The sequence below is a fragment of the Vitis vinifera genome, chromosome 1, assembly GCF_030704535.1.
Source record: "Vitis vinifera cultivar Pinot Noir 40024 chromosome 1, ASM3070453v1".
Classification (NCBI taxonomy): Eukaryota; Viridiplantae; Streptophyta; class Magnoliopsida; order Vitales; family Vitaceae; genus Vitis; species Vitis vinifera.
In genome coordinates this window covers 5,058,063-5,077,236 of record NC_081805.1, presented here as the reverse complement: position 1 = coordinate 5,077,236, position 19,174 = coordinate 5,058,063, and the positions used below count along the sequence as shown (strand labels likewise).

Here is a 19,174-nt window from a genome sequence, read left to right as displayed (position 1 = left end):
ATGACAAGTGCTTCTTCATCTAGTTCATGTGATGAAATATCATCAAACAAAAAATTTACTTCAAATATATGGAATTTTTTTTGATAGAATAGAAATAATTTTAGAAAATAATAAAAAAGAAATAAAAGCAAAATGTAAAATTTGTAATAAATTTCTTACTAGTGGCTCAAATGTAGACACAAGTCATTTAAAAAGATATCATGAAAATTGTAAAACTAAAAATAATGTATATATTAGAAATTATATGCAATTAGGTAAAAATGAAAGTGAAAATTTAAAAACATTTTCTTATGATGAATCTAACTGTTGTGAATAAATGATTGATTATATAATAAGAGCAGAACAACCTTTCAACATGATGAAAACTCAAGATTTTGCAGGAACAATTCAACGAGGTATTAATCCTCAATTTAAAGGTTGGTCTGGAAATACAGTTAAAAGAGATATTATGAAAAAATTTTATACACAAAAAGAAATTTTTAAATTTTTTTTTGCAAATTTTGAAGGAAATATTTGTTTAACATCTGATATTTGGACATCTTTAACTCACACTGGTTTTTTATGTATAACTGCTCACTACATTGATAATGAATGGAAATAAAAATAATAATTTCATTTAGATTAATAAATGCTCCACATAGTGGAAAAAATATAGCATCTTTAATAAATGATGAAATTATAGATTTAGGCATTCGTGATAAAATATTGACAATAACATTAGATAATGTTGCTAAAAATGATGCAACAATACATAGACTAAAACGATATTGGCAAGTAAAAGAAGATCATGCTAAAATATTTCATGTGCGTTGTTGTGCACATATTTTAAATTTAATTGTAAATGATGGATTAAAAAATGTTGATAGTACATTGGAAAAAATTAGAGGCATTGCATATAGTATTAATAGTTCTCAAGCAAAACATGAATTATTTTTTGATTGTTGCAAAATGTTAAATATGAAAAGAAAAAATATAAATTTGGATATGGCCATTAGATGGAATTCCACGTATAAACTTTTACAAAATATTACAAAATATAGAAAAGTAGTCGAATGATATGAAATACAATTAATTAACAATGATTGTGAAGCAGATATTTATGCATTAAATGATTATGATTGGCATATTGCGGATTTTTTAAGAGATCTTTTTGAAATTTTTGATACTTCAACAAACATTTTTTGTGGTGTATATTATCCAACTTCAAATCGAGTTATTATGCAAATAACTAATATTTTTATTGTACTTCAAAAATATTTAAGTTTTGAAATATTTAATGATACAATATTTGCAATGATAGAAAAATTTAGAAAATATTGGGGAGAAATACCTTTAATTTTTTATATTGCTTTAATTGTGGACCCTAGATTGAAATTTGAAGCTTTGGATGAATGATTAACAATTATTTATTTTAATGACCAAATAAAAATTGAAGAAATTAAAAATGAAATAAATTCATTATTATATAATTTATATAACTATTATAAAAAAAAATATGGTAATGATATTAATACTATTAAATTACCACCTACATTTACAAACTCCTCATCTTTTTATAAAGGAGCTCTAGAAATGTTGAAAAGTCGAAAAAAGACAACAAATAGTTCTCCAAATAATACATCTGATTTAGATAAATATCTTAATACTGATATAATTTCATTTGAAGATCAAGAAGATTTTGATATTTTAATATGATGAAAATCACATCAACACAAATATCTTGTACTTTCTATAATTGCTCATGATGTACTAACAGTTACTGTGAGTACAGTTGCATCAGAAGCTACTTTTAGTGCAGGTGAAAGAGTAGTTAGTAAAAAACGATGCAACTTAGCGCCAGATGTTATTGAAGCAGGGATATGTATGAAAGATTGGGAAATAGCAAATAAAAGGATGTACGATTCCATTCAAGAAACAGAGATGCTTGTCAATATGGAATCTTTAAAATTATCAAGATTTTCATGGATGCATGATAGTTTGCCATCATCGCCAGAAAATAATGACTAAATGTATATTATATTTTTATTTTTATTTTTTGTGGTTGAAAAATACAGATGATTGAAAAATAAATAGGTGCCAACCTAGTGGGGATGTATTTATTTTGTAGTGATATAAACTTTTCCCATATTTTCAAATGTAATTATACATTCAATGAATAAAATTTTGAAATGAATATTTTTTTTAATACTTTTTATTTTTGTAGTTTTTTTTTAAGGGACGGGCCTATGGGTCGGGCCTAAAATTAGGCCCGCGGCCCGACGGGCTTGGGCCGGGCCTAAAGTGGGCCGCGGGCTTTTTGGAGACCCTTGCCAAGAATACAAAAAAATGTATGTATATCAGTATATATGACGAAGTTTATTTTAAGCATCAACATTTCCAAACTTATAGCCTTCAATGATGCATTTAGGAAGAGCCATAGTATACGTCTTTAAATCCTCTATAAAATTTCAATGTTAACCAAATTCTTTATCGAGTGCCAACATTTGTACATATTAAACTAAATAATAATGTTTTTTTTTTTTTGAAGGATTAAGGAAAAAAGCCTCATGGTATGTTTTCTGTTTTTTTTAGTGTCCCTTTATGAAATTGATACTACCAGGGAAGGACCCTGGACCCTGGACCCTGGACCCCCTAAAAACTAAGCACAAAAGGGGGAAGACTCTAAATAGTTCTTGTAGAAGGGCCATACGGCTCAATACAGGAGGTTATTAGAACTTCCCCCCTAACAACCCCCTGGTGGTAACGTTGAACTAGAAACTCTACCTTTGTAATATGAAGGGGGGATTAGATAGGTGTTTAGGGAGCTCTTCAGAAAATGTTTTGGACTCCTTAATTAAATACGGCTTATTTGTAGAAAGGTCTTGTTCGATTCCTTTCGTAAGGAAGGAATTGTAGTCTCCCTGTATTAGAATTAATGCTTTTGTTCTTTTGTTTTAGCACTACTGATAATTACATGGAACATAAATTTATATAATTTATCATATTTAGGAAGGGTTGTAGTTGATGTATACACTAATATTCTATTCTACAACAAGATCTATATATGATATAGGCATTGCTAACAGGAATATATGAAGTTTTAAGAAACATGATTCTTTTTAATACGTTGTGTTAATTTCAGAATCAATAAAAAAGAGATTAAAGTCATGTTAATTCCAAAAAAACCAAAGAAAAATGTGAATTAAGGAAAGAAGATAAAGAGAAAAAAAAAGAAAGGAAAATAAAAATATATTCAAAGTCATAAAATTATTTTCATATGTTTTTTTAATTTTTTTTATTATATAAAGTTTAAATAATTTTAAGATGTATAAAATTTTAACTAACTTTAATTATATTTAATTTTATTTATATATATATTTTTATAATAAAACTAAATAAGAGAAAATTATTTTTCTTTAACACTTATTTTCTTAGATTTTTTGGAACCCAACATAGCTTAAGGATACCTAAAGAAGAGAAAACAGAAAATGCCAAATTAAATAGGTAAAATGGGATGTTTACCAGCTACTTTCAGCAAAATACACCGCTGAAGAAAGTGCATGAGACTAGTAAGCCGAAAACTTCATAAAGTTGAGAACCGTATCTAATTTATCCACGCAATAAGACTAACAAGAAGGGACACATGCCCAATTATCAGTGATCTACGTATGACTACCATGCAAAAATTATTGTACATCCCCTCATATGCAAGAGTACATAGAGGGGAAGGGGACAAGAAACCGTAGAAGGGATCTAAAGAAGAAGAAATTAAAACAAAAGCTGACGAGGGCCCAACTCTTTGGTGGTGCCACTGCCATCACCACAAGCTCCTTTCGACATATACATATATACTCCAAACCACCAAGTAATATCGGTGCCATCACCACCTCATCCTTTCAGCAAACTCGCCATGGCTATAGATACTCCTGCGAACCCCACCCATGTATCCCACGTTAGAAATTCCCCTCGTCAAGTTCAACCTGGAGCTAAGGTCCCCTGGTCCACCGGCCTCTGTGACTGCTTCTCCGATGTTCCAAATTGTAGGTCCAATCAACACGTACATGCTGCTCTAGAGATCGATACAATTGAAATATGAAATCCCAACTCCAACTTCCTTTTTAATGTTTGTTGCTTTAATTTCAGGTTGCATGACATTTTGGTGTCCCTGCGTTACTTTCGGACGGATTGCTGAGATTGTTGACAGCGGATCCTCATGTAATTACATTTAATTTTCAGAAAGAAGATAATTAATGATTTTCTAACAAGCATGTGTGGTGGTGAGTCTGGTGACTGGTGAATTTATTGCAGCTTGTGCTTTAAATGGACTGCTTTACACACTAGTAGCTTTTACTACGGGTTGTGCGTGCTTGTGCTCATGCTTCAACCGCTCCAAAATGAGGAAACAATACAAGCTCGAGGGGAATGATTGTAAAGATTGCCTCGCTCATTACTTTTGCGAGGCCTGCGCCTTGTGCCAGGAGTACCGCGAGCTCAAGAACCGCGGATTTGATATGACACTGGGTAATCCAACTCTTTCTCAATTAACTGTGTGTTTTTGTTTCTTGGGTGAATGATTGCTGGTGGTTTTCACTGATATATACTACTTGTGAATTGTTTAGGATGGCATGGAAATATGCAGAAACAGGGCAGTACTCCGGCAGCAACTACGGTTCCGGCGGTGGAAGGAGGCATGTACCGCTAGGCTGCAAGTGCTTATTTGTCTACGTTCTTCAAGTCTGGTGTTTGTTTTTTTACTTAATTCTAAATAGAACCTTAATGCTTAAAAGTGATATTTGTTTTTTTACTTAATTCTAAATAGAATCTTAATACTTAATAATATTAAATATTAAGTTGTTTGTTTTTGTTGGAAATCAAGCCAGCATCCTCTGTTTACTTCCCTAATTAGTGTAATGTACAGCCTTTATTATAATTGATTTAGGAATAATTCTAGCAAGGTAGTTTATTCACTTTCCATGTAAGAGTAGTTTATTCACTTTCCATGTAAGAGTAGTTTATTTACTTTCCATGTAAGGGTAGTTTATTTAATTCCCATGTAAGAGTTTATTCACTTTCCATGTAAGGGAAATTCCATTCCGGAATTGTCTCATATCCGTAGACTATTTATTTATGCTTTCATTCATTGTAAAGGAAGGAATCACAGAATGAATTGAGGTGTTCCTCCATATTTTGTCTTCAAATTCCTTCATATTTTTCTTCAAATTCTTCATGGTATTAGAGCCAGGTTTCCTCCACTCACTGTGAATTTCAGGATTTGGATTCGGGGAAGACGATTGGCAATGCTGAGGAATGCTCTGGACTCTACATCCTTAAGGAGCGCCACGATCCACAAGAACAACCTCAAATGACAGTTGGTAGTAATTCTTTTTCGGTTTCATGTCAAAATAACGATAGTGCAATTAGGTTGTGGCACTATCGCTTAGGTCATCCAAATGTTATGTATCTCAAGCATTTATTTCCTTCATTATTTAATAAAAATCCACAATCCTTTGAGTGTGAAATCTGTCAATTATCAAAGCAAGTCCGGTCTCATTTTCCCATTCAACCCTATAAAGAGTCTAGTCCATTCTCAATGATTCATAGCGATATCTGGGGTCCGTCAAGAATAAAAAATGTAACTGGTACTAGGTGGTTTGTCTCATTCATAGATGATCACACTAGATTAACTTGGGTATTCCTCATGAAAGAAAAATCTGAAACGAGTCAAATTTTCAAAAATTTTAAAAATATGATTCAGACCCAATTCCAGTCAAAAATACAAATTCTAAAGTCTGATAATGCTAGGGATTATTTCAACTCCATTCTAGGAGAATTTCTAGCACAAGAAGGGATAGTTCACTTAAGTTCATGTGTTGATACCCCACAACAAAACGGAATCGCTGAAAGGAAAAATAGACATTTGTTAGAGGTGGCTAGATCACTAATGTTCTCCATGAATGTTCCAAAATTATTCTGGGGGCAAGCTGTCCTTACGGCAGCCTACCTCATCAATAGGATGCCGTCTAGGGTACTAAAATTCCAAACACCTTGTCAAACTCTCCTAAAATCCTTTCCGACTACTCGTCTCATCTCCACCGTCCCACCCAAAATTTTCGGGTGCTCTGTCTTTGTTCATATCAATCAACAACATAGAAGTAAACTTGATCCTAGGTCACTCAAGTGCATCTTTCTTGGGTATTCTTCAAATCAAAAAGGGTATAAGTGTTACTCTCCGGTCACAAGAAAATTCTACAATTCAATGGATGTCACCTTTTTTGAAACCCAGCCTTACTATCCCAAAAACGATATTCAGGGGGAGAATTCAACTCAGGAATATCAATTTTGGGATCTTGAGTCATTCAGTGAGTCACCCATCACCACTGAAAATCACATTCCTCCAGAGTCATTTAATCAACCCGAGTCCATTGTTGACTTGTGGGATAAGGAGCACATCCAAGAGGAAACGGAGGAAAGAACACTTTCTCAACAAACCCATGAGGCAGAACCGGGTCCTAATCCAAGCAAACTTCCAGGTAACAACGCTCCTGATGGTACTGTTGATTCCGAGTTAGAAAATGATATTCTTAATATGCCCATAGCTTGGAGGAAAGGAGTTAGATCATGCACTCAACATCCCATTGGAAATTTTATTTCTTATGATAAGCTATCACCTACGTTTCGTGCATTCACTTCTAGCATCACAGAGATACAAGTTCCTCAGAATATTCATGAAGCTTTCAAGTATCCTAAGTGGAAGGCGGCAGTCGATGAGGAAGTTCGGGCGCTGGAAAAGAATGGTACGTGGGAAATTACTGACCTCCCAAGAGGTAAGAAACCAGTTGGGTGTAAGTGGATTTTCACAGTAAAGTACAAGGCAGATGGTAATGTGGACAGGTATAAGGCTCGATTGGTCGCCAAAGGATTCACCCAATCCTATGGCATTGACTATCAAGAAACTTTTGCTCCAGTTGCCAAGCTCAATACTGTTCGTGTACTTTTATCCTTGGCAGCTAATCTCGATTGGTCGCTTCACCAACTTGATGTGAAGAATGCATTCCTCAATGGTGACTTAGAGGAAGAAGTTTACATGGACATTCCTACTGGACTTGAGACGACATCAAATTTCAACAAGGTTTGCAGACTCCGAAAATCCTTGTATGGTCTCAAACAATCTCCCAGGGCCTGGTTTGAACGGTTCACTAAGGTAGTGAAAAGGTACGGATTCGTTCAATGTCAATCCGATCACACATTATTTGTGAAACACTTCCCAGAAGGGAAACTGGCAATTATCATTGTATATGTGGACGACATAATTTTGACAGGTGATCATGAAGAGAAAATTGACTTACTTAAAAAATTACTGACAAAGGAATTTGAGATCAAGGATCTTGGAAACCTCAAGTACTTTCTCGGAATGGAGATTGCTAGGTCAAAGAAAGGTATAGCAGTCTCACAACGCAAATACGTTCTGGACTTATTGAATGAAACAGGAATGCTAGGATGCAAGCCGGCAGAAACACCTATGGATACAACTGTCAAACTGGAAGAAAGTGATGGAAGTGCGCCAATTGATAAAGGAAGATATCAACGTCTTGTGGGGAAACTCATCTATCTTTCTCATACAAGGCCAGACATCGGCTTCTCCGTTAGTGTGGTAAGTCAATTCATGAATAATCCAACCGAAAAACACATGACTGCTGTGATCAGAATATTGAGATACCTCAAGATGACACCGGGAAAGGGCCTCTTCTTTCAAAGAACAACAAAGAAAGAGATTGAAATTTTTTCAGATGCAGATTGGGCAGGTTCAGTGACTGATCGGAGATCAACTTCAGGCTATTGTTCATTTGTCTGGGGGAACTTGGTTACATGGCGAAGCAAGAAACAGTCAGTGGTAGCCCGTAGCAGTGCTGAGGCAGAATTTCGTGCTATGGCACAAGGTATCTGCGAGGGAATCTGGTTGAACAGGCTGTTAGAAGAATTACGGGTTCCATTGAAGCATCCCATGGTGTTATACTGCGACAATCAAGCTGCCATCAGTATCGCTAAGAATCCGGTTCATCATGATCGAACTAAGCACGTGGAGATAGATCGACACTTTATCAAGGAAAAGATTGAAGAAGGAGTTTTCAAAGTCAGCTACACTCCGACAAACTGTCAAACGGCTGACATTCTCACAAAAGCTCTTGCTCGAGTTAACTTCGAAGATCTGACAGAAAAACTTGGAATGATCAACATCTACAACGCGGCTTGAGGGGGAGTGTTGGAAATCAAGCCAGCATCCTCTGTTTACTTCCCTAATTAGTGTAATGTACAGCCTTTATTATAATTGATTTAGGAATAATTCTAGCAAGGTAGTTTATTCACTTTCCATGTAAGAGTAGTTTATTCACTTTCCATGTAAGAGTAGTTTATTTAATTCCCATGTAAGAGTTTATTCACTTTCCATGTAAGGGAAATTCCATTCCGGAATTGTCTCATATCCGTAGGCTATTTATTTATGCTTTCATTCATTGTAAAGGAAGGAATCACAGAATGAATTGAGGTGTTCCTCCATATTTTGTCTTCAAATTCCTTCATATTTTTCTTCAAATTCTTCAGTTTTTTTAGTATTTTATTTCTATTAAGTATTAAAAAGTGAAAAAAAATTAATATATTATTTTTTCTATTTAGAAAAAGTTACGTATTTTGACATTTTCTATTTAGTAAAAAGTTTATAATAAGTCATGAAAAAGTAAAAAAATAAACGACCTAAATTCTAAAACTAAATTGTTTTTAGAAAAAACCAAAAAAATAAACACCACCTACGTCTATTCTACTTGTTTGTTTGTGATCATTTAGTTATGTTTGCAATTTATACTGAATTTATATTCCATTAGTTTCTAATTGTGTTTGATAACTTCCATTAAAGTGCTGGTAGAGACGAGGATGTTCCATCTAATTTTGGGACACACCAGAGATGAATTTCCCCACTACTCAGTTGTTGTCCTAAAGTTTGTTGTCACTATATATGCACTCAGTGCTGTCGGGACAAGGGATCATTGGACCTTGGGTAGGTTAGTGTATGGAAAAGAAGGCATTGACAACTCACCAGCTGCAAACGATCGTATGTGAATGGTAGTGTGCCAGCACATGAGAGGGTACAAGGGAGAGGGGTAGCGTAATAATTACTTTTTGAGGCCATTCAACATGGGTGAGTAGGCCAGGGCGGTAGTGGGTATGTTTGAGGCCGGAGACAAACCAAAAGCTACAAAAAATAGAAAAGCTAGCGCACCCAAAATTTGGGGGGCCCTGAATCCATCCTCACCAAGGATTCATATTGGTATTGCACCACTGATTAGGAAGCGTCACAGTCAAATTTCGCACGATATCATTATTGAAAATTACATTTGCTGTTTAGGATATATAGTCAGCTGTGCAGGAATTATATCCTTGCCAAAAATAAGAAACCTGTCCCTATTTTCTCTTATGTGCTTATGTATGAGCATCTTATGTGCTTGTTTTTGTTGCTTCTCCTAGGGGACTTGGAAGCCGCAAAATTCCTCAAATTTTTCTTTGTAAAACTTGGTCATGTCTTAATTAATTACTATATTTGCGACTGCACTAAGCATGTCAAATTTGGCAGTTTTCATAACCAGTTTTAATAAAAGCTCAGCGAAAATCATTTTTTTAAAAAGAAAAATATGAATATTATAAAATTTTATTAAATATGAAAAAACTTCTTATAGCAATTAAAATAAAGTTCTAAGATAAATGATATTTTCTTAACTTCTATATTAAACATATTTTTTAAATTACAATTTTTTTTAAAACAAAATTAGTCAAATAAACATATATAAAAACTTTTATTAAGATTAAAAAAGTTTAAGTGAATCCAAATAAGGTTATATCATTGAAAATATATCACATGATTAGAGGGAGATTTAGCATCATTTGTGCTGTGTATAATGGATAGAAAATTGCTTAGAATATTTTACTTGGTGTGACGTTTTAAGGGAGACGTGTGTTCGAGCTCAGTCAAGAAACCTGTATTTGAATATAGTCAATTAATATTAACTTTCTTGGGATGGCTTTGTTGATCTCAACTTTGAAACGGCATCTTACCAATTCAAAATTCATTAAACTAGCTCAAATCAAAAGAGAAACGATTATAATGGAAATGGATCATGTGAATGGGTGAAGGATGCAGGCTAATATATATGTCACTGTTTATTTTGCTAATTTATTCAGATGAATAGAATTCATTTTAGTTGTGGAAAGGACTTCAAACTGGTCCAATCTCCACCCAATCTCTGGAGAATTAAATTCAGGCTAACATGATCTGGAAGTTCATGCTCAGCCCAATCCAATTTTTAATGGGAGACAAAAACCATGGCCTCAATGTAGAGATAACACATTGGGCTTAAATTGATCTACTGGTTCTCTACCATTGGGCTTAAATTAATCATACGGTAAGCATGATTAAGAGGAATTTTCATAACTGAAATTAATACAATGGTAATTAACATTCACTATTACAAGCATTTATAACACGATTAGAAAGAGATTGCTAGAACTGGATTGGTTACAGGGTGATAATATTAATTCGGTGGTGAAATCATTTTAGCACATTGCGGCCAACCATTCTGGATACGGGATAGGTGATCCACACGCTGCCACGAACACACATCTTAGCATAATATTGTCTGGTCCAAAAACATATACAAGCAGATCGTCCACACTAGCGCTGCATTCCTCTTTCCACCACGGGAGCCATCGCCACTCCACGATTCTGTCTCTCCATATTTCCTTCCCATCCTAAACAATTTCAAATACAGTAAGATCAGCCAAAACCCCGCTATGATTTTCTTAAGTTAACTGCGTTTCCCAATTACTTGACCAATTAATATATTGGTGAGTTGTTCCAAATTTAATTTTTTTTGGTTTATTAATGTATAATTATTATTCATGTAAAAGATATGATACAAGTATTGCAGCCATCTATGGACGTGGGAGAAAAAGAGAGAGAGGTGGAGTACCGAGGGACATGTCGAAACCACGGTGAGTGAGCTCGCGGTACTCCTGACACAAAGAACATGTCTCGCAACAGAAATGAACAAGACAGTCTCCACAAGGGCTCTCTTTCAACATCAACTGCTTCCTCAATTTGGTGCGGTACGAGCAGGAGAAGAGACAGGCGCAGGTCGTGAAATATGTAAGTGCTGCGTAAATGGCGCCGCTTGCAAAACAACCTGAAATCAAATCACCACCAAACATCTTAAAAATAATCTGGCAATATATATATATATATATATCTTCGTGTCTAGCTAATAATAAATACTTACTCACTGTTCCTTTATCAACGATCTCAGCAATCTGCCCAAAAGTAATGCATGGACACCAGCACGTGATACAACCTGCAACACAAGTGATGAACATTTATAATAAGTTGAAGAGCTTTCATCGGAGACAACAGGGTCTTGAGAAGAACATACAGTTTGTGACGTCCGAGAAGCAATCACAAAGGCCGGTGGACCAAGGGACCTCAGTTCCAGGTTGAAGACCACCGGTGGAGCTAATCGGAATACCCGTGGCCATCGCGGGTTGACTGGAGGTATAAGGAGGCGCTGAGGGCGGAGGTGAAGCCGAGAATTTCTGGTAATCGTTTTGGTACATGATTCCGTAATAGAATTATGGAGTGATTTGAAACGATAATTCAGAAAGATTGAAAGAGGAGTTTTCTGCTGATAAAGATAAGATGCATATATATATATATATATATATTTATTCTCGTCAAGACACATGGCTGTAGGAGCTGAACCATTCCACCCGATTTCTGGTCACCAGCCTCCACCTTAGAAATATCGAGTTAACGCGTTGCGTGGTGCAGTGGCTATGGTGGATGCTGGTGACCAGGAATATGTCCTTAAGATATAATTTAGAATGCCTTTTCACACCGTGATTTTAGACTAAGTCTCTATTTTTTATTTATTTTAATGATAAGATTTTTCAGGTTATAATTTTTTTAATATTTGAATGATAAATTTTTTAAATATTAAAAATATTGAATGCATTCCCTAAGATTACTATTAAACAATTTCTTAATATATAGACACGGTGTGAGATAAAATCAAAATGATCTCCCCAAATGAACTGGGGAAATAACATGTGCAAAATTCAAAGTATTGGAAAGAACCTTGCAACTTTTGCAAGAAGGATGTAGTCTCCTTTCCCAATTAATAACTAAGTCCATTTTTTTGTACCGTGACTTTTGCATTTAAGAAAATTTTATCAAAAAGAAAAACAAATTCATACATATTTGATTTATCATTAAAAAAATATAGAGAAATATCAAACATAATTAAATTTATTTAGAATTTTTTTCATTTTGAAGTTATTTAATCTTTATATAAAATATGAATAAATAAAAAAAATAAATTTGTCAAAGCTTAATTATACATCACCTCTGAAAATCCATCATCGGTAAGATGGGTATGCCCCAGTGTAATCCATCACCCCGACTCCATCCATCACGTTTTAAGAAATAATCTCCAACCAATCTCGAGTATTGCTCATGAGTGAGTTGTCATACACAATGTGTGAAGGCATGGTCTCAAGGTGGTCTTAAGACATGGGATGTAATGTAGGCTAAGGTAATAGGGTGAAAGAAACGAAAGGAAATTAGGCTCAAAGATCCTAATGATATAATCCCCATACCCCTCATGCATGAGATGCAATGCATAGAAAAAAAACCTCATGAGTCACGGACCTAAGGGTTCCCACACAAAAAAATGATAATAAATGAATGACATATCCAATAAGCAATAATAAAGTGTGGGTGTTGAACCCAAGTCAAACATCAAGTAGGATGAGAAAAGAAAGGAATTAGATGAGGTAGAGCAAAATGGAGTAATAGAACAAAAATAGAAGAAAACAAAAAGATAGGAAAGTAGGTGATGGTCAACTTGCATCAAAGCATGGAGATAAGTCACATAAAAATGGATGTAATGACGAATAAGGCAAAGATCCAGAAATCTTAAAGAAAGGTCGCTCATCTCTCTCACAAAAATCGAATGGGCGACTCATACTCTTACCCAAAATATATACTAAGATAGAATCTCATATATATATATATATATATATATATATATAAGTTCTCATACGAACTCTCTCTAACACACAAACTCAATAAAGCAAATTAGCACATCCATACATGTGCTCAATGGAGAATGATACAATGAAGAATGCACCATCTTTTATCTTAGGTTTTTTTTTTTTTTTGCTCATTCTCTAATCAATAATGAATGAATTCCCATGAAAATACATACCCAAATGATCAAACCCCCTCCACATACGGATGTAACATGAATCCTCATTAACAAGACAACCTTTCAAATTGAGATCTCTGAACCACTGCCCATGGGGTGAACGGGGGAAAGAATGTGACAATCCTCCATGTAATGACATGTAAAAAACCACCTCTCAAGGTGAAACAAGGATAATGTCGAGTAAGCAATGATGAGAGAAAAGACAGAACGAATATCAGAAGTGGTGATATGTGATGCTGGAAAAATTGATGAGATGATGTCAAAGTGGAAAATATCATAATGAAGAATGAGGGATGAGGCCTGAATATGTATGTCAGGTCTAGAACTCATGACGTATCTAATCAGAGCATGCAAGCACTATAGGGTCCCTAACTCGGTGTAATAGGTAAATGAGGTGATGAAAGAAAAGGTTATGGTGGTCGTGTGAGACTCAAAGGGCTAGCAATAGGTAACTCTATATGCAAGGATGATAAAGTAAATAGGGTAAATGAGCTCATGAAATAATGGTCACTCATCCTTTAACCACAACCACAGGCATCACACCCTCAAGATCTCACATGGTCAATACTAAAGACTGACATTTATCAAACACAACCATGTCAACTCCTCTGAAATTGTGTGAAAGCTCCAACTAATGCTCTGTGATAATCACCAAAGCCCTCTGACAATCACCTCACTCTATCATCATAAGTCACTCACCATCGTCTCATAAATCACCATCTCTAGTCATCCTGACTCTCTCAAGTCATGTGCAAAGGCTTAGATCTGGATGCTCCATGATAACCCCTCTGCCTCAACAATATCATCAAGCAGTCAAACCACTCTCTCATCATGATCCATCTATCATCATGCAAAGCTCACCTCAAGTCTAACCACCTCGGACTCTACTTGGTCAGATCAAAGAAAACGATGGAATGAATAGGCAATGACACTGTAGTATGCTAAGGCAAACAAAGGTAGTAAAGTCGTATAATGGTACCAAGGGGTAGTGTCATGTCAGGCTCAAAATGGGTAGGTCAAGTTTACAAAGTCAAGACATGGATATGGATATGGTACTACTTTGATAAGAAGGTGAAATGGGTCATAGTCTCGAATTCTCTAGGTCGATCTTCTGATCCTAGGTTAATAGACTCAATATCCTCCATGATAGGTTAGGCCAAAGTGATCATGATGTATAAGTGAAAAGATGTCTCATATCGAAAGCATAACACACATTAACACAAGATATGTAAAACATACTCATGAGAAAAAGAATGACACATACTCAGAATAAAAATATAATATCACCAAATGAACCAATGAGTACATCATGTGTGAAGCGATAAAGGACTACAAATGATTGGACTCTCAACATGCACTATAAACAACAACTCTAAACCAAAACTGGACTCAACAAAACAAAAATAACTATGATAAACTAAAAACTAGACTCGATAAAATGGAAATGACTTTGATGATGACCATAATCAAAATGAAAAACGCTCTGAGCTGAATTGCTGCAAAGTGATGTACCCATGTTGACTGAATCAAGTCCTCAACCAGGAATATCCCAAAATACCATATGACCATCAGTATTATCAACATCCAAATCAATCTACTGAAGACTAGGAGGAGGGGGAACTGCACGTGTAGAATGTGTAGGCAGGAAGTTGGTGGTTTCACTTGGCCTAGACTAGTTGACTAATCTTGAATCAATCAAGTCCTGTATCGCATGATGGAGTGCCGCACAACGCTCAGTATCAGGCCCCTGAATCTGATGATACGAGCAATGCTCATGTAAGCGGAAATGAGGAGGAATAGGATGTGGCAAGGAGAGTGGCGCCAAATGAACAATCAAACCAGTGTCTCTGAGCTTCTCAAAAGCTTTAGTCAAAGTCATGCCCAATGGAGTGAACTGCCTCGTGGGCCTCTATGCATATGGTCTAAGTGGCGGGAGAGTAGTGACTCTCGGATGTGGCAGTCGTGATTGCATGCTAGTCTAAGTAATGTAAGACTGTTGAACATAAACCGACTGATACTGATATTATGGATGAGAAAAATGAGCTTTGACTGTAAGAGGCCTGTAAGGTGAGTGATGTGTGGGTCTCTGATGCTGATAGCTAATAGTGTCAACCTCTCCAGACCTACTAGATGATCCAACCAGCTTATTCCCCTTACTGTCAGGGGAATGAGCAGTATCCATCCATAATCCTCGAGCGATGACCTCTTCAACACTGAAAGCTACATGAATTAGACTTTTAAGATCCTAAAATGCAATGCCCACAAGGCGTCTAGCAAACCTCAGTTGTAGGTTTCTAAGAACCATGTCAATCTGATCCTGCTCTTTAGGTTGGTCTATCATACTAGCCACCTTTGCCCTCCAATGACTGACAAAGGAAGAAATAGATTTGTCTGGCCTTTGTCTATTGGCCTCCAACTCTCCTTTGGATACATCAATGTCGACATTAAAAGCAAACTGAGTCAGGAACTCATGAGCCACATCCTCCCATGTGCGAAGTCTCAAAAGCTCAATTGAGGCAAACCATATCTGAGCTACCCCACTAAGTGACATGGGGAAGAGAACCACTAACTGTGCATTATCTATCCTGTGTGCTCTCATGACTGTGTTGTATAGTCTCAAGTGGATCTTGGGACAACCAATCCCACTATAGCGCTCAATGTCTGGCATGCAAAACTTGACAGGCAAGTTAGCCACCGGTATGCCATCCCTATCATCCCAAGTCAAACCTCCATCCTGCAATTTGATATGTCTCATCCTAGACTCAAGCCTCTCAACCCTGGCCTCCTACTCGACCAATCTAGTATCATCAATAGTAGTTGTGGACCTCGCATTTTTAATGATGCGTTCCCACTCGATCGGCGAGACTCGCTTTTCGTTTATTTAGGTGAAAAATATGATTTTTAGAAAAGACTTGGAGTCGCCACTTACTTTTATTTATTTTTGAAGGGGAAAACAAGTAAGAATAAAACCCCTAAATGGACTCCTGATTTTTTTGGAAAAGCTGTCTGCGAAAAACCTGAGTCTGGGTTCGGGGATCAGGTTACTTATTGGGAAGGTACGGTAAAGACTGTAGCACCCCTTTAAGCCCCTAAAAAAAATGGGTCTCTACTAAATAAGGTGAACCAGACATGGCAATTAACTAGAAGATCAACGGATACCAAAACGATCATAATTCAAAAATAAGTCATGATGACGAAATGATAAACGAAGTGAGAGTGAGAGTGTACCTTAGCAGTAGGTAATAAAGCGCTGTCATGAAAACAAGGTTAGTGTACAATGACAAGTGTAAAAAAAAAATCTCACTCAAAACCAAATCAAAATCAAACAAAATGGAGAGCACAACTTACTTGAATTATTTTCGGAAAGAATGTTATGAATGTCGGGCCTCCACCAAAGCCCAATTAATTTTCGCTATGAATTAATTCTCATAAATTCCATCATTTTGGAATTATGAAAGCTCACTTTTTTAAAAAAAATTGAAAAGAGGAATTTTGAAAATTAAATTTGAAATTTCGGAAGTGCGGAATTTTATTTTAAAAAAGTGAGCTTGAAAATTTTGGAAGTCTATTTGAAAATGGTATTTCAAAATAAATAAATAAATAAAATAATTTAAAATAAAATTAAATAAAAAAACGAATAAATAAATAAATTTTGAATTTTGGAAAATGGAAATTTTGAGAATGGAATTTTGAAAAATTAAATTAAAAAAATTGAAAATTTGGAAGGATATTTTTTTAAAAATGAAATTTCGAAAAATTAAATTTTAAAAATTGGAAATTTGGAAAATTGGGACTTCGAGAATGGAATTTCGGAAAATTAAACTTAAAAAATGAAATTTTGGAAAATTATTTCGAAAATAGAAATTTTTGGAAAATTGGAATTTTTGAAAATCGAAACGTGAAGATCAAAGTTTTGAAAATTATATATATATATTTTTATGTATGAGAATAAAAATAAAAATAATAAATAAACAGATGGTACGTAGTCGGTGGGAATGGGGGCCAATCTTCACTATTTTCCAATAGCCCCCGAAAATTGAATTTGACAAAGGATGATCAAAGTGATAAACCGAAACCTTAGATCTTACAAGCACTGAAACTTTAACAACATTTAATCTTAAGATAAACTTAATCAAGCACTAAATATTATGTGACCTTTAAAATAGTACAAACGATACGTATCAACTAATATTGACGATTTGGAGCCATAAATTTAATCGACTAACTAAACAAATGAATAATAAAAAAAAAACAAATACATAAATAAAATTAATCAAAAACTAAAATGAACAATTTTTTAAGCACAAAATAACAACATGGGGATAGATTAAACTAATAGCCTACAATTTGAAAGCCTAGAATTAATAGAAAAATGGAATTAAAAAAAAAAAAAAAAATCTTAACATAAACTAAACAATATGCAACCAATCGAATTAATTAAAACTCTAAAGAATATCAACTAAAGCAGGATCAATCAAAACTGAAATAATTCTTTTTCTTTATTTATTTTAAAACATGAATATATCAACGCGAAATGGAATAAATTAACCAACTTAAATTCTAAAATTAATAAACTAACAGAATGAATCATGAATTAAATTTAACAACTTTAGATATGAAAAGATGTGACATGGAATCAATTGAACTAATAAACTGAATTTTAATAACATCTAGACCAAAAGATAAATTAAAATTAAACTAAAAGAAATTATGAATTTCCTAATTGAGAACCAAAATAGTGCCAATCAAAATTCTAAATTTTTAATTATCATAACAAATTATCTAAAATCTAAAAAATCTTAACTTTTCCATTATTAACAAAAATTGCCCAAAACAAGAATAAAAAAAAAAAAAAAACTAATTTGTCAAACTAAGAAAATAAATTGTAACTACATTGAACAAAAACATAATTTTCAAGCTAGAATAATAAATCAAAAATAATTTATTTATAATTGGATAAATATATATATATATATGATCAATTATTTTAATGAACTAAAATGTTATAAGAGTGCTTAAATCTAAGGTAAAATTAAAAAAAAAACTAACAAAAATGATTTTTAAAACCAAATCTCTAACCTATAGAATCAATTTTAATTATAATTAAATAAATTACAAAGCATTAAATTGGTAACAAATGAATAAATAAACAATCAATAATTAAATGAATCAAAACCACATCAAATAAAGATTAAAATATGTATTTATTTTTTTCACGTAAAGCTAACTAAAATCATATTTTATGAATTTAATATAATACATTAAAACTAACCTTTAACGTGATGAAAAAAAAAAAAAATTAAACAAATGTGAGATTGTATTGCCATATTAAAACAAACACGTGCTGAAGCTAATAAACGTATCAACCCACTCACCCAATATAATAATCCAAATTAAAATGGTACACCAAATATAATAACTAAAACAATTAAACCAAAAAGTAGTATTCTTGCTGCCATATTAAAGAAAACGTACTGGACCAATAAAGCATTCAACCCAATATAATAATCTAAATAGGAATCAAACCAGACTTTTATATATATATATATATATATATATATATATATATATATATATATTTTTTAAAGCAACACAACATAAAAAACCAAACTCACCCAGCGGCTAAGTGCGTGGACTGTTCTTCCCAAAGTGGCAGTCGTGTAAGTGGATCTCCTTCAGGTGGAGGTGCGTGTTGAAGGTGCTTCCGGAGATGTGCGGCTGGTATGGCGCAGGGTGCAGCCGTGACACTTCCAGTGTAAGATCACGCTCCGGAACCTGATATGGAGCCGTTTAGATGAAGAATCTCTCCTTAAAATTCTGGTGCGGCTTTACCTTGCACCTCCAATGGTGCGGTTGTACTGGAAAAATCTCTCAATGGTGCGACTGCACCC

The 19,174-nt window shown here is 34.4% G+C and overlaps 2 protein-coding genes and 1 long non-coding RNA gene across 4 annotated transcripts; 2 read left to right on the top strand and 1 right to left on the bottom strand.

The window, feature by feature from the left end:
- Window positions 1–3,771: 3,771 nt before the first annotated feature.
- On the top strand, window positions 3,772–4,829 carry LOC100256086 (protein PLANT CADMIUM RESISTANCE 2). Its single transcript, XM_002284775.4, has 4 exons — window positions 3,772–4,019; window positions 4,123–4,194; window positions 4,288–4,500; window positions 4,599–4,829. Exons 1-4 carry the CDS (start codon window positions 3,890–3,892, stop codon window positions 4,679–4,681), a joined length of 498 nt encoding a protein of 165 aa, XP_002284811.1. The 5' UTR covers window positions 3,772–3,889; the 3' UTR covers window positions 4,682–4,829.
- A 5,576-nt stretch (window positions 4,830–10,405) lies between these two features.
- Window positions 10,406–11,631, bottom strand: LOC100266435 (protein PLANT CADMIUM RESISTANCE 2). Of its 2 annotated transcripts, XM_002281045.5 has the most exons (4): window positions 11,451–11,631; window positions 11,301–11,372; window positions 10,995–11,207; window positions 10,406–10,773 (listed from the first exon to the last, which is right to left on the bottom strand). In XM_002281045.5, the coding sequence occupies exons 1-4, from the start codon at window positions 11,629–11,631 to the stop codon at window positions 10,697–10,699; spliced, it is 543 nt and encodes a 180-aa protein (XP_002281081.1). In that variant the 3' UTR covers window positions 10,406–10,696. The 2 variants fall into 2 exon arrangements, with proteins under 2 accessions (XP_002281081.1, XP_059595030.1); XM_059739047.1 differs by having other exon boundaries at window positions 10,995–11,372.
- Window positions 11,066–11,707, top strand: LOC109122503 (uncharacterized). The gene is made up of 2 exons (XR_002029925.2): window positions 11,066–11,170; window positions 11,328–11,707. It is a non-coding gene; the product is annotated as an uncharacterized LOC109122503 (long non-coding RNA).
- The last annotated feature ends 7,467 nt before the right edge of the window (window positions 11,708–19,174 follow it).

Bases quoted from the DNA above. Each gene is read 5' to 3' on its own strand.
- LOC100256086 (XM_002284775.4), top strand. From the start codon at position 3,890: ATGGCTATAGATACTCCTGCGAACCCCACCCATGTATCCCACGTTAGA. The intron at 4,195-4,287 runs GTAATTACATTT...AATTTATTGCAG, and splicing joins TGTTGACAGCGGATCCTCAT to CTTGTGCTTTAAATGGACTG. The intron at 4,501-4,598 runs GTAATCCAACTC...TGAATTGTTTAG, and splicing joins CGGATTTGATATGACACTGG to GATGGCATGGAAATATGCAG.
- LOC100266435 (XM_059739047.1), bottom strand. From the start codon at position 11,631: ATGTACCAAAACGATTACCAGAAATTCTCGGCTTCACCTCCGCCCTCA. The intron at 11,373-11,450 runs GTATGTTCTTCT...CTTGTGTTGCAG, and splicing joins CTTCTCGGACGTCACAAACT to GTTGTATCACGTGCTGGTGT. The intron at 10,774-10,994 runs GTACTCCACCTC...GAAATTGTTTAG, and splicing joins TGGTTTCGACATGTCCCTCG to GATGGGAAGGAAATATGGAG.